This window comes from Stegostoma tigrinum, chromosome 14, assembly GCF_030684315.1.
Source record: "Stegostoma tigrinum isolate sSteTig4 chromosome 14, sSteTig4.hap1, whole genome shotgun sequence".
NCBI lineage: Eukaryota > Metazoa > Chordata > Chondrichthyes > Orectolobiformes > Stegostomatidae > Stegostoma > Stegostoma tigrinum.
The window spans coordinates 49,641,738-49,657,879 of NC_081367.1; the positions used below are offsets into that span (position 1 = coordinate 49,641,738).

At 42.0% G+C, this 16,142-nt stretch overlaps 1 protein-coding gene across 2 annotated transcripts in view; it reads left to right on the plus strand.

Annotated features, from left to right (window-relative positions):
- Window positions 1-11,789, plus strand: part of LOC125457879 (mucin-2-like) — a 51,329-nt gene extending 39,540 nt beyond the window's left edge. Inside the window, exons 9-10 of one of the 2 annotated variants that reach the window (XM_048542610.2) lie at window positions 1,171-1,296; window positions 9,515-11,789. In XM_048542610.2, coding sequence (XP_048398567.1) covers window positions 1,171-1,296; window positions 9,515-9,789 — 401 coding nt within the window. In that variant the 3' untranslated portion in view covers window positions 9,790-11,789. Of the gene's footprint in view, window positions 1-1,170; window positions 1,297-9,477 lie in introns of both variants that reach the window. The other variant, XM_059651133.1, reaches the window with a different exon arrangement.
- The last annotated feature ends 4,353 nt before the right edge of the window (window positions 11,790-16,142 follow it).

Consider the following 16,142-nt stretch of genomic DNA (forward strand, 5'->3'; position numbering starts at 1 on the left):
CATACATTCCCTGCAATTGATGCTTTTGAAATTTTTTTGTGCACTGACACTATAGAGATTTTATGATATCAGCTATTGAAATTTACATAGTGACAATGAAATTTTCAAGCATATTTCACATTTTCCAATGTGAGGTTTGTGGCTTCTGTTCTGGATTTGCTGTAACTCAATTCTTTTGCCATTGCAAATAAATTGGAGAGGGAACATGGTATTTTGGTAGGAGAGGCAAGCCATGTCAATTGTGCTTGTGCATTTAGTAAAGTACTATAATGTAAGTTGTCATATTTTGACATAGTGGTAATATCTTTGAACCAATAATCCAAAGGCCCAGGCAGTTGGCTTGGGGACATGGGTTAATATCCCAAAATAACTGCTGATGAAATTCTGTTAACAAATCTGAAATAAATAGCTGGCTCCAGTAATGTTGGCATGGCAACCAACATCGATTGTTGTTAAAAAAAAACCTGGAATTTATCAGGTTGTTCAATAATATTGTTTAAGAATTGAAATCTGCTGCCCAAACATAGTCTGACCAACAACAGATTGGTTAATGCTTAGCTTCCCTCTGAAATGGCCTAGGAATCCATTCAGTTCACTAGCAATGGCCAAAAAATGCTGTCCTGATCAACAACACCAACATTATATAAAATAATAATATTACTGCTGTTGAATGTAGACAGGAATCTAAAATTGTGTAGTATATCATGTTGGAAAATTAAGACCAAAGCCTCTGGCCTACAAGTTGGTCAAAGTTGAGCATTGGGAACTTCAGGAAGTACTGATGGACAGACCTACATGAGAAGTGACTGGGGTGTTTGAAGTTCTAATGGGAAATTTCCCATTCTCTGGAACTCTCCACAATTATCTCTGACCCTAAATTAGAATAAGCTGAATTTGGACAGTTCCAGCCTACTCACCTGTTAAAATACCTAGGACATCTTAGAGAGATTAAAATCTAGTCTATAATCTGGGTAATTACAAACGAAACCTCGGAATCACCTTTGAAATGTTGGAAAACCCCGGTAGAAATAGCACACAATCAAGGAAATGTATGTCACAGAGACAGCCTGACAATCATTGTCAGTACTCACAAAGCCATGATTAGATTGTCAATGTGCAGTTTAATAACGATCAATCTAAATAAGAAATGATTGGATTTTTTTTCTCCAGCTATCGATGAATGTGCAGCCAACACATCAAACTGTCAACAAACCTGCACCAGTATAATTGGAGATTACATATGCAGTTGTTATCCTGGCTACAGCGTCACCATTCAATTCCCTTTTCTTTGTGAAGGTAAGAAATCTGCAAACAAAACATTTTCTCTGCCACTAATGGTTTGTAAATTATGCAGCAGTGTCCATTGTTTGCAGACAATTTAGGTTGTGTAAGAAAATTATGGATTAATTACAATTATTGTCACTCAAGTACTACAATTGCAGAATTTGATAAAATTATTACAGAAAGTTAATTACTTGATACAAAATTTCAGATATAGCTACCTTATTTTTACTGAATGCCTGGTAATATGCAGTTCTGGGCTTGACTAACATTGTCCTGGTTATTAGAAGTAAATGGGTGTTTGGAGCATTATGATCTGGATAATGTAGAAGCAATTTTGGTGAAACTTGTTACAATTCAGAAAGTAAGTTGCTGAAGGATAGTACAGGAGCTAAGCTTTACATACTTTCCTCAGAATTTAATTACAGGCCCACAATATTCATCTTCTAACCCAACAACAATGGTTTCATTCTGTCTTCCACAGTCAATATTCATATCTAGTAGTACTAAAAATACAAATAAACATAATTTATAGATCATTATTGAGGAATAATTGAAGTATTCTGGGAAAGGGAGTCTTTATTTTATCAAAAGGGATGATGTTGCATTTTGTAGATACAGTTAATGGGGATTTGACTGAACAAAGCTATAGGATGCAGGATGTGCTGAGGAAGAAATAAACGAGGAAATAAATAAGCATTTCAGGTGGACGATGCAAAATGTTGCATGGGAGTAGGAGAAAGTTGAAACACATATGAAATATAACAGAATGATTGTTTAAAGTGGGATATGACAAATATGGGAAGAAATCAAGAATGAAGGAACATCTGAGTGTTTCAGTAGGAGATGGAAGTACGGAGTGTTACTAGCGAAAGAATGGGAATGATGTAGGTGTTCAGGGTGAAATAGAAAATGACAAGACAACATAGAAATGGGTCAAGATGCTAACACTGGTGACAAAATAATGCAAGTGTTGGGCAAAAAAAAGGAAGTAGGAAGATCATCATTTGTGGGTGTAATTGATGATCAGCATGAAGTACAGGAAGAATACGAACTAGTCCTAGTGGATAATTTGGGATTTGAAACAAGTAGGGGCATTTAGGGAAAGTACATTGTTTTAAAATGCATTGAGCACTTTCCATTCCTGATGTTTTTTTCTCCTTTGTGACTTTCTCTCCATCAGTTCTTGTTTTGATGCTTGTGTGCTTTATCATTGGTAATTCCCTCAATTGCTCTTTTTCTTTCACCATAATCTCTCTTTGGCCCTGTCCTCTTTATCAGCTCCATATGATGGCCACACCTCATAATATTTTTCTCAATCTATGTCATTACTTTTCCCACCTGACTCTTTCCCTGTCCCCCAATTTCTCTCAAAGTTTCTATTGTTATTGAAGTTTCATTCAAGATGTTTTTCCCCAATTTGCTTTTTTTGCCAATCTGGGATCTGGTGAATTAGAATTAGAATTAGAATTAGAATAGTTTTATAGTCACATATGCTCAAGTACAAAAGTACTGGAGTACAGTTAAAAGTTTATAATGTCACCCCACATGGTGTCACCTTAGATACAACATACCTAGGTACAGATTCCAGATACAAAATAGGAAAAAAAAGGAAAATAGGAAAAAAATGTTACATTCCCTACATGATAATAAAATGTGAAGCTGAATGAACACAGCAGGCCCAGCAGCATCTCAGGAGCACAAAAGCTGACGTTTCGGGCCTAGACCCTTCATCAGGGAGGGGGATGGGGTGAGGGTTCTGGAATAAATAGGGAGAGAGGGGGAGGCGGACCGAAGATGGAGAGAAAAGAAGACAGGTGGAGAGGAGAGTATAGGTATGGAGGTAGGGAAGGGATAGGTCAGTCCAGGGAAGACGGACAGGTCAAGGAGGTGGGATGAGGTTAGCAGGTAGGAGATGGAGGTGCGCCTTGGGATGGGAGGAAGGGATGGGTGAGAGGAAGAACAGGTTAGGGAGGCAGAGACAGGTTGGACTGGTTTTGGGATGCAGTGGGTGGAGGGGAAGAGCTGGGCTGGTTGTGTGGTACAGTGGGGGGAGGGGACGAATTGGGCTGGTTTTGGGATGCGGTGGGGGAAGGGGAGATTTTGAAGCTGGTGAAGTCCACTGGGCTGCAGGGTTCCCAAGTGGAATATGAGTTGCTGTTCCTGCAACCTTCGGGTGGCATCATTGTGGCACTGCAGGAGGCCCATGATGGACATGTCATCTAAAGAATGGGAGGGGGGTTGGAAATGGTTTGCGACTGGGAGGTGCAGTTGCTTATTGCGAACCGAGCGGAGGCGTTCTGCAAAGCGGTCCCCAAGCCTCTGCTTGGTTTCCCCAATATAGAGGAAGCCACACCGGGTACAATGGACGCAGTATACCACATTGGAAGATGTGCAGGTGATCCTCTGCTTAATGTGGAAAGTCATCTTGGGGCCTGGGATAGGGGTGAGGGAGGAGGTGTGGGGGCAAGTGTAGCATTTCCTGCGGTTGCAGCGGACGGTGCCGGGTGTGGTGGGGTTGGAGGGCAGTGTGGAGCGAACAAGGGAGTCATGGAGAGAGTAGTCTCTCCGGAAAGCAGACAAGGGTGGGGATGGAAAAATGTCTTGGGTGGTGGGGTCGGATTGTAGATGGCGGAAGTGTCGGAGGATGATGTGTTGTATCCGGAGGTCGGTGGGGTGGTGAGTGAGAACGAGGGGGATCCTCTTGGGGCGGTTGTGGCAGAGGCGGGGTGCGAGGGATGTGTTGTGGGAAATGCGGGAGATACGGTCAAGGGCGTTCTCAACCACTGTGGGGGGAAAGTTGCGGTCCTTGAAGAATCTGGGATGTGCGGGAGTGGAATGCCTCATCGTGGGAGCAGATGCGGCGGAGGCGGAGGAATTGGGAATAGGGGTTGGAATTTTTGCAGGAGAGTGGGTGGGAGGAGGTGTATTCTAGGTAGCTGTGAGAGCCGGTGGGCTTGAAATGGACATTAGTTACAAGCTGGTTGCCTGAGATGGAGACTGAGAGGTCCAGGAAGGTGAGGGATGGGCTGGAGATGGCCCAGGTGAACTGAAGGCTGGGGTGGAAGGTGTTGGTGAAGTGAATGAACTGTTCGAGCTCCTCTGGGGAGCAAGAGGCGGCACCGATACAGTCATCAATGTAACGGAGGAAGAGGTGGGGTTTGGGGCCTGTGTAGGTGCGGAAGAGGGACTGTTCCACGTAACCTACAAAGAGGCAGGCATAGCTGGGGCCCATGCGGGTGCTCATGGCCACCCACTTTGTCTGTAGGAAGTGGGAGGAATCGAAACAGAGGTTGTTGAGGGTGAGGACGAGTTCGGCTAGGCGGATGAGGGTGTCGGTGGAGGGGCCTGCGGGACAGGAAGATGTGGAGGGCCTTGAGGCCATCTGCATGCGGAATACAGGTGTATAGGGACTGGACATCCATGGTGAAAATGAGGTGTTGGGGGCCAGAGAATCGGAAGTCCTGGAGGAGGTGGAGGACATGGGTGGTGTCACGGACGTACGTAGGGAGTTCCTGGACCAAAGGGGAGAAAATGGAGTCCAGATAGGTGGAGATGAGTTCAGTGGGGCAGGAACAGGCTGAGACAATGGGTCGACCAGGGCAAGCAGGTTTGTGGATTTTGGGAAGGGGATAGAAACGGGCCATGCGGGGTTGGGGAACAATGAGGTTGGAGGCTGTGTGTGGGAGGTCCCCTGAGGTGATGAGGTCATGAATAGTGTTGGAGATGATGGTTTGGTGCTCGGGTGTGGGGTCATGATCGAGGGGGCGGTAGGATGTGGTGTCGGAGAGTTGGCATTTGGCCTCGGCGATGTAGAGGTCAGTGCGCCATACTACCACTGCGCCACCCTTGTCTGCGGGTTTGATGGTGAGGTTGGGGTTGGAGCGGAGGGAGCGGAGGGCTGCCCGTTCTGCGGGGGGGAGGTTGGAGTGGGTGAGAGGGGTGGAGAGGTTGAGGCGGTTAATGTCATGACGGCAGTTGGAGATGAAGAGGTCGAGGGAAGGTAGGAGGCCTGGGGGTGGTGTCCAGGAGGAGGACTTGTGTTGGAAGCGGGAGAAGGGGTCAGTGGAGGGAGGGTTAGGTTCCCGGTTGAAGAAGTAGGCATGGAGGCGAAGGCGGCGGAAACTGTTCTGTGTCCAACCGTGACTGGTATTCGTTGATGTGTGGTTATAGGGGGACAAAGGTGAGCCCCTTACTAAGAACTGACTGTTCGTCCTCAGTCAGTGGGAGGTCTGGGGGGATGGTGAAAATGCGGCAGGGCTCAGTGTGGCTGTCTTCTCTGGGGTTGCTGGCTGTGGAGGTTGTGGGCGGAGCGATGAGCTCGTCGGCCGTGGGCGGGGTTCCGTCGGCGTCGCTGTGGGCAGGGTTCCGTTGGCGTCGGCCGTGGGCGGGGTTCCGTCGTTGGTTAGAGGAGCGGGGTGGGCGGCAGCGGCTGCGGTGAGGGTTGTGCGTGAGGTGTTGTAACTGGAAGTGGAGGCGGTGACGGCAGCAGCGGTCCTGGAAGTGGTGTGGCCGGCGGAGGCGGATGTGACATCATCGGTTGGGTCTCTGGCCGTGTCCTCGTGGATACATTACTTACAGTTATTCTTAGTAGAAGTTATAAAAATGAGAAATAAAGTTGACAAGATAAGCATTTATAGTCCTTCCAGAAAGGGCCTGCAGCTGATCAGTGCAAGGATCTTCACATGTGGTCTGACCGGGCTCACAAGCCACTGACCGGCCACATTGGTCCCCAGTCTAACAATTGTCCCACTCTGCTCAGGTGTCCAGTCCAAGACTTTGCTTGGGCCTTCAGCCAGCTGACCGTCACCACATCGCTCAGGCCTCCTGTCTGCTGGAGAAGTAAATGAGAAAGAGAAGGAAACGGGAAAAAAATAGAATCATTCCCAAAAAATTGAAACAAAAGCTCCCCTCCTCTCTCCTCAAACATTATTTAAGCGCTTTTTAAGAACATAAGGAATTGGAGCAGGAGTAGGCTAATTGGCAAAGTGAGTCAGTTCCAACCTTCAATTTGATCTTGGTTAATTTGATTGTGGTTTTAATTCCTGTTTCCTGTATGTCCCCTACAATTTTTGACTCTCTTGCAGAACAAAAATTGATCTAATTCAGCCTTTAATATATTCAGTGTGCCAGCCTCCACTACTGTCGAGAGCAGTGAATTTGAAAGATTAACAACCCAATGAGAAAATGAATTTCCCTTCATCCTGGAATTTAATGGGAGACCTTCATTTTTAAATTGATTTCCCTATTTTGGTGGTCAGTTAACTAAGTTGACTGGACAGCAGGTTTGTAATATAGAGTGATGTCAACAGTATGGACTGACTCAATTCCCACGCTGGCTGAGGTTACCAAGAAGGGTCCTTCTTCCAGATGTTTGAATTTGAATTCAATAAATGATTGGAAAGGCAATGTCCTAGTGGTATTATTGGTAGACCACTAGTCCAGAAACTCATCTGATATTCTGGGGACCTGATGCAAATCCCTCCTTGGCAGATAGTGGAATTTGAATTCAATAGAAATCTGCAATTAAAGGTCTAATCATAACCATGAAACCATTGTTGATTGTCAGAAATACCCAGCTAATGTTTCCCTAATGTTCTTTGGAAAATGAGATCTGTCAGCCCTACCTGGTCTGGCCTACATGTAAGACCGTAAGACCATAAGAAATAGGAGTGGAAGTAAGGCCAGTCGGCCCATAGAGTCCACTCCGCCATTTAATCATGGCTGATGGGCATTTCAACTCCACTTACCCGCACTCTCCCCGTAGCTCTTAATTCCTTGTGAGATCAAGAATTTATTGATCTCTGCCTTGAAGACATTTAACGTCCCGGCCTCCACTGCGCTCCGTGGCAATGAATTCCACAAGCCCACCACACTCTGGCTGAAGAAATGTCTCCTCATTTCCATTCTAAATTGATCCCTCTAATTCTAAGGCTTTGCCCACGGGTCCTAGTCACCCCGCCTACTGGAAACAACTTCCCAACGTCCACCCTTTCTAAGCCATGCATTATCTTGTAAGTTTCTATTAGATCTTCCCTCAACCTTCTAAACTCTAATGAATACAATCCCAGGATCCTCAGCCGTTCATCATACGTTAAACCTACCATTCCGGTGATCATCCGTATGAATCTCTGCTGGACATGCTCCAGGGCCAGTATGTCCTTCCTGAGGTGTAGGGCCCAAAATTGGACACAGCATTCTAAATGGGGCCTAACTAGAGCTTTATAAAGTCTTAGAAGCACATCGCTGCTTTTATATTCCAACCGTCTTGAGATAAATGACAACATTACATTTGCTTTCTTAATCACGGACTCTACCTGCAAGTTAACCTTTAGAGAATCCTGAACTAGAACTCCCAGATCCCTTTGTACTTTGGCTTTATGAATTTTCTTACCATTTAGAAAACAGTCCATGCCTGTATTCTTTTTTCCAAAGTGCAAGACCTTGCATTTGCTCATGTTGAATTTCATCAGCCATTTCCTGGACTACTCTCCTAAACTGTCTAAATCTTTCTGCAGCCTCCCCACCTCCTCAGTACTACCTGCCTGTCCAGCTATCTTTGAATCATCGGCAAACTTCACCAGAATGCCCCCAGTCCCTTCATCCGGATCATTAGTATATAAAGTGAACAGCTGCAGCACCAACACTGAACCCTGCGGGACACCACTTATCACCGGTTGCCATTCCGAAAAGGAGCCTTTTGTCCCAACTTTCTGCCTTCTGTCAGACAGCCAATCCTCAATCCAAGCCAGTATCTCATTTCAAACACCATGGGACCTCTCCTTACTCAGCAGCCTCCCGTGAGGCACCTTATCAAAGGCCTTTTGGAAGTCTAGATAGATAACATACACTGGGTTTCCCTGGTCTAACCTACTTGTTACCTCTTCAAAGAATTCTAACAGGTTTGTCAGGCACGACCTCCCCTTACTAAATCCATGCTGACTTGTTCTAACCCGACCCTGTACTTCCAGGAATTTAGAAATCTCATCCTTGACAATGGATTCTAGAATTTTACCAACTACCGAGGTTAGGCTAACCAGCCTATAATTTTCCATCTTTTGTCTTGATCCTTTCTTAAACAAGGGGGTTACAACAGCAATTTTTGAATCATCTGGAACTTTCCCAGACTCCAGTGACTTTTGAAAGATCACAACCAAAGCCTCCACTATTTCCTCAGCCACCTCCCTCAGAACTCTAGGATGTAGCCCATCGGGGCCAGGAGATTTATCAATTTTTAGACCTTATTGCTTTTCTAGCACTTTCTCTTTTGTAATGCCTATCATACTCAACTCTGCCCCCTAACTCTCCCTAATTGTTGGCATACTACTCATGTCTTCCACTGTGAAGACTGATGCAAAGTACTTATTAAGTTCTTCAGCTACTTCCTTATGTCCCATCACTAGCCTTCCAGCATCAGTTTGGAGCGGCCCAATATCTACTTTTGCCTCTCGTTTGTTTCTTATGTATTGAAAGAAACTTTTACTATCATTTCTAATATTACTAGCTAGCCTACCTTCATATTTGATCCTCTCCTTCCTTATTTCTCTCTTTGTTACCCTCTGGTTAGATAGGGTGACTAGGGGCAGCCTTTTTCCCAGGATGGCGACAGCGAGCACGAAGGGGCATAGCTTTAAATTGAGGTGAAAGATATAGGACAGATGTCAGAGGTAGTTTCTTTACTCAGAGTGTAGTAAGGGTATAGAACACTTTGCCTGCAACGGTAGTAGATTTGCCAACTTTAAGTTCACTTAAGTCATCATTGAATAAGCATATGGATGTACATGGAATAGTGTAGGTTAGATGGGCTTCAGATTGGTATGACAGGTTGGCACAACATCGCGGGCCGAAGTACCTGTACTGTGCTATAATGTTCTATGTTCTATGTTTGTTTTTGTAGCCTTCCCAATCTTCTGATTTCCCAGCGTTCTTGGCCACTTTATAGGCTGTCTCTTTTTCTTTGATACATTTCCTGACTTCCTTTGTCAGCCATGGCAGTCTAATCCCACCCTGGATAATCTTTCTTTTCTTTTCCTATTACTCAACTATCTATACCCTACCTGTAATTGCTGAATTTTCAATATACATGGAATTGTAATTAGACCCAGATAAATTGACGTTTCTACTAGTTTGTTGCATGATCCTTTTAAAATTAACACAATGTTAAATTGACTAGCATTAAAAGTATTTTATTTCTAGAACATTTGAAAGGTGACTACAATCAATTTTCATATAGTTACTCAAAAGACCTGGAGCCTGATTTCCAACTTATCGCCCAGATATAAAGCTACCATTGCCAAATGGCTACCTGGTAGAGAACGAAACCACCTCCACATTTGTCAACATTTCAGCAGAAGAGCCGGGAGGATGATCTATCTGAAATCCCCAGCATCACATATATTCACGTTTTGCCAGTTTAAACATGTACCTGGCAATGTGGAAACTTTCCCAGGTAAGTCCTCTCCACAAAAAGCAAGATCTAGCCAATTTACCCCAGCTGTCTACCCTTAATCATCAGCAACAAAATTTAGGGGTTTTTGAAAGTGCCAAGAAACCAAGCCACAACCTGGTCCCTGATGCTGAGTTTGGGTTTGTGAGGCCCACTCAGCTCCTGGCATCATTACAAAATTAGTCCTGAAATGTCAATTTTCCGGATCCTCTGATGCTGCCTGACCTGCTGTGTTCCTCCAGCTCCACATTGTGTTATAACATGCCGATGGCACCTGCTCTGGCCAATGTGTGATTCCACATAATAATCCTTTCAAAATACAACATATTTTAGTAACATTATAAGTTTTCCAGAAACTCTTTGATTACACAATACACAGATAACATTTTCAATTTGTCACATTTTACATTGAAGTATTTTGCATTGGAAGCAAAACTAATCAAATCTGACAGTTTTCATGTTCAATTTATGAGCGTCCCTATGCTTTTCAAATAAAAATTTGCTTCACTACTAGTTGATTTACTTTCCTTCAAACTTCAAATGACACGTCCTTTCCCATTCTGTATACTCTTCCAGTTTTTACACATCCTTTTGCCTAAAATTGTTATCCTTGTTTTTGTGTTTTTTGGAAAAAGCCTGTGCCCTCAACTAACATTTATGGTGGGTCTAAAAAGTTTAGATTTTTTCTACTGCATCAGTTTGCACAGATTTCAACTCTTGGTCTAAGGTTACTTCCCTGACTGCAGGCTTTATTGTAGAAACATTTGAAAAAAGATGTTAGCCAACCCAACATCCAAATTGCTATGAAAGACAATCTAATTCTCCTCTTCAGTTTAAATGCAGCATTGTGTTTCTGCTGAGGAAAGTCCTCATTAGCTGCTGTAAAAATTTCATTTCATTGAGAGTATGTTCAACCAAGAACTTTCATTCAGTTCACAGAATGTTCTGGAACTCCTCCTGTTTCTGTGCTTTCCACTGAATTCAATTTTGTCAATTTTGTAATGCTAAATGTTTCCAATCCCATTTTGTAGAGTCCCTTTCCAACAAAACACTTTGCTCCTTTGCCGTATTATTAACTGAGAGCTGTGTCTCTACTGGGATTGCTACGTCTTAAATATGTTTTCTTCATGTTTTTAATTCAGGCTGTTTTAAAATTTTTCCAACAGACATTAACTTTTAATGTCCATAGTCTGATGCGCAAATGTTCTCTTTAAATCAACCGGTTGATTTTTACTCTTCAAACATACCAGTTATCAGGATGTCAATATAACATCAGGTATAAACACAGTAATTGTCTTTTCCAATTACTCAAATTTCAGTTTCAGCAGTCTTGGCAGGCTGTTCTGAAAACTCCAAAGATAGCAGTATCTCATTTCCAGCCAAATAATTTCCCAATAAGAAGTTCATCCTTTTAATTACAGAATTGGGAACAACCTGTAACCAAATTTTTTACACAGAGAGTGGTGGGAGTGTGGAACACACTGTTAGGGGTGATGGTGGAGGCAGATACAATATGGGTGTTTAAGAAACTTCTAGACAAACACATGAATATGCAAGGAATGGAGGGGTATGGAAAAAGGAATTTGTTTAATTTGGTGTCATGTTCAGTACAACATCATGGGCTATATTGTTCTATGGCTTATGCACTATGCAACCCAGCAGTTATCTCATTAGTGGTTAATATGGACATTAATACATTAAATCCTAATGTACACAATCCAAACGTAACATTTGATACCTTTCATGTATTTAAATATTTTTTTAAATAGGAGAAAAAAAAGCACGGATTGATAAGTTCTGTAGTTGATCAAATATAGAGGCAAATTTTGGGAGACCCTTGTAGAAAAATAAAACTATCTGTATTGAAATTACCATTGTTATTAAAAAAATCATTTAAGCCAGCCAACTGAGTCAACATTCTCCACTTTTATTTCTATGACACTTGTATGATGATTTGGGGGATGAAAAGTTCACTGACAGGTCGCCAGCTTCAAAAAATGAGGGATCTAGGCCATGGAATCCATTGAACTATATTTCAACAGCTGATTTTGAGTTGCAGAGCAGAGAGAATGAGATATGAATTTGCGTCAAGAGTTGGAACTTTCTCTCTCTTTCTCTCTCTGTCTCTTTCTGTCTCTCTCTGTCTTGCCATGTCTTTCATTCTCTTGGAGGACAGCACCTGGTGATAAAACTGCAAATTGAGAAACGAACCATTCACCAAAGACTCAAAAATCATAATCCTTTATTGCTCACGATAAAAGTCAATAATTTAAACAATGTGGTCTCTAGTCAAGAATGAAATACCTCCAGGACTCTAAGAATTCTTTTTTTTTAATTCTGTAACCACTACTCTCTCCATCTGTGGCACAGCCTGCCTTCCAGCTCATTATTCATGTTTGTGCCAATGATTGGTGTCAGAAGTTTATCATTTCTTTTCGCAGGGTTGGTCAGTAATAAAATGTATCTTTCACTCAAGAAAGCATTGGAAACTGTCTCTTTCATTTTCTAGTTAACTCGATTTGAATTGAATTGTGAAAGTGAAAGCTGCATGTCACCCATGGACCATTCTTACATTAGCACAGGGCTTTGAAACGGCTGGCACATACGAGTGGTCCAGGATTTACAAACCATAGAAGCTCCCTGGACATTTAGCGCAGGCCAGCAATAGCTGGCGGGTGGTCTCAAATGATCTGAACATTAAGATTGTAGAATTCTTTTCTGTTGATGAAACTTGCTGGTGCAGGATAGGATGCTCCAATTGCCATGAGGGTGAAATTGATTGCTTGTTTCTCCTTTTCAAAGAGGAAAGAGATGAATCAGTGGGCTTTTGGACAGAGAGCAAAGTGATATTCAGGATTCATTATGAGTTAAAGGCTGTGAAATGCCACAGAGGTCTCCAATAGTTCTCTGGAATGACCTGCTGGCAAAGAAATTAAGGTCAGATATTAGGTTTAGGACAGCGATGGTATTACTGCATAATTCTTGTGAACACAAGTCCTTGTCCAGCAGAAGGCATGCAATGGCCCAGGATATTCTTACTTATCTACTGCACTGGCTCCCAATTGCTTACAGATCCCTGCACCTAAACCTGTCAATGCTGTTTCACATACAAGTTCTCCTTTTCTGTGGCTGTTCTTGTCCTGCTGCCTAGCCTTCTGTGGGCTGTGCAGTAACTAGTAGCAGTTGCTACTGTTGTAGCAGTTGTCTCTGTTGTCTGCAGAGTGATGCTTTCAGTGGTGGCATTGTAGAAAGGCCTGCTGGTTTGACCTCTGCCATGGTTGTTTTGCTTTAAGCGGAACTGTAAGAACATTAAGTGAAAGCACACAGTCCATAAGATCATAATTTTATTTTATTTTATTTTATTTTATTTACTCATGAGATGAAGGATTCGCTATCTGGGCCAGCACTTATTTCCCATCCCTAGTTACCCTTGAGAAGCTGCCTTCTTGAACTATGTCTATTCACTCCAATTAGAACCGCAATGTTATTTGGGAGGGATTTCTAGGATTTTAAACTAGGAACACTGAAGAAACAATGACATATTACCATGTTTTGATGGGGTGTAGCTTGGAGGTTGTGGTGGTTTCAGTGTCACAAGACAAAGTAGGCCAATTTGAGCCTAGGATTCTGCTCAGCCATTCAATGAGATCGTGATCAATCTATTCATTTTTAACTCCACTTTCCCACCTTTTAATCATGCCCCGTGATTTCCTGACAGATTAAAAAGAAAACTGCCTATCTCAACTTTGAATACTCCTAATGACCAGTTTCTCCCTTTAATTTTCTTACCGACTGCACAGGCCTCTGAGCTCTGTGCATCACACTGACTTCTGGGACAGGAAGTCAATGCCTTGATTAGTGTGCTGACGCCAATCACTGTGTGTGGAATTTCAGAGTGGTAGATGGAATGGTGTTAATAACTCAGCATCAATGGGCTTCTGCAGTGAAGAATTCCCAGATAGTGAGAGATGAAATTCCTCAACATCTCTTATTCTGAGATTATGCGCCTGGCCCTGGAATCTACCACAAAAGGAAACAAGCTTGCAGCAATTAGCCTCTGAAGCCTCTTCAGAATATTTTGCTTGATAAGGTCACCTATAATGATTCGAAATTCCAATAGTTACAAGTTTAATCTACTCAGCCTTTGCTCACAAGAAAATCTCTCTACACCCAGGATCAAGCTAGTGAACCTCTCTGGACTGCCTCCAAAGCCAGTATATCTTTCCTTTGATAAAGGAACTAAAACTTTTTACAGTATTCTAGCGTGGTCTAACCAGAATAATGTATAATTTTAACAATGCTTTCTTATTTTTATATCCATTCTCTTCAAAGAATAGGCCAACATCCAATTTCCCTTCCCTATTATTTGTTGAATTTGATTGTTAGTTATTTGCGATTCATGCATGAGGACCCTTTCCTCACATTTTCCTACATTATAATACACCTGCCAAGTTTTTGCCCATTCGCTTAACCTATATATATATATATATATATATATCTCTGTAGACTCACCACCCACTGATTTGTTTTTGTTATTCACAACCTCGGACACAGTAGACTTACTTCTCTCATGTGAGTCATAAATATATATTATAAATAATAGTGGCTCCAACATTGATTATGAAGTCTAACAGTTCCAGATTTCTGTCTTGAAAATGCAACCCTGCCTTTATTCCAACTCTCTGTGTTTTATTCTTCAGCCAAACTTCTGTTCTTGCCCATATACTATCCCCAACACCATGGGTTCTTGACATAAGAAATCTTGCAGAATTAGAGATCCAAGTAACCACAGAGAATGAGGAGTTAAAGAAAATTAGCAGCTGCAAGAAAGTTGTACTGGAAAAATTAATGGGGCTGAAAGTTCATAAATTCCCAGGACCTGATATTCTCCATCCCAAAGAGGTACCTACAGAGATAAGTCCCACATTGGTGATCATCTTCCATAGATTCTGGAAAAATACCTGAAGATTGAAGGCTAGCAAATGGTACCCGACTAATTAAGAAGAGAGTGACAGACTGAAGAGGGAGCTATAGACACATTAGCCTTACAACAATGGTGGGGAAAATACCAGAATTTATTTCAAAGGATGTGATAAATTGATAAAATGGTAAGGACTTGATTGGGCATAGCCACCCTGGATTGGGAATAGTAAATCATGTTTGCTAAACCTGTTGTAGTTTTATTCAGACGTTACTAGCTGTGTTGATAAAATGGGATGAAGGAGTAGTCTATATTTAGAGCTGGAATGATCTTCCCCAAACAGCTTTGGAAGCTCACCATTTAAGATATGTTTCAAGTAGAGATTGATAGATTTCAGATTACTAATGGCGTAAAAAAATTATGGAGATACTGTGGGTAAATGGCATTTAAGTTTTTGGTTATCCTAACCCTAACCCAAACTCTAAATAGCAGAGCAAACTCGATAGATTCAAAGGCCTACTCCTGTTTCTATGTTTCCAACCTTAAGGGGAAAATGAGACTTTTTCTTCTTGATGTCGAGAATCACCCATTATTCTCCCAAATTTCTTGCAGGAGCACGTTTTTTTCAGGCACTGAAAAAATTCTGCTCATAATGTCAAAGGACATTGTACACACGTAAAATCCATGTATTCCAGATGCACGGGAAAATAAGTTATATCTAAAAAGATACATTACTACATCAACTTTGGAAATGTCTGTATTAAAACCACAAACACAGTTAAACCACAAGGAAAAATGCTTAGGCCAAGATTAAAAAAAGCTTGAGGACAAATGAAAAGATGGCTAATGCTTTGTCTGTGCGTGGTGGTCTGTACCTCAGCTCCTTAAAGAGAGAACACTCAAACATATATTCACAGCAAGTCACTTTTTTTGAGTGCCAAAGAATGCTTTAAAATTTAGACAGACACACATTCTTACATTCTACAGAAGTATAAACACAAAACATGTTTAAAGCAATGAAATACTTTGAGAATGACAAATAGACAAAATATCAAAACATCTTATAATTAGGTGACAAAGATTTATTTCACAAAAGGTTTTCTGCACTTCATTTTCATCGCCTGCAACTTTCTTGGAAGCAGTCATGTTTATACACGGAACCTCCTGAGTAGCTCGAGCTTTAAGCCAAGTTTATTATCATGTTGCGTGTCTCAACACAGCAATCAGCATTTATTACTCGCTAAGCTCATCAGATTTCAAAATGAACCTTTATGAGCCGATCCAAAACAAATACTCTCAAACGCAAAACATTCCAAAATTAGAAATTTAAAAGAAAATGTTGTTGGACCAGTTCTACCTCCTTCATTTCATACCTTCTGAGACAGATTGTTTATGTCTACTCCAAACTCGGCTGCCTAATTTCCCAGAACGGAAGGCCTGTGCCAGAAGAAAGCAATGGACAAGTGGAAATCAGTACAAATCTTTTTTACAGTC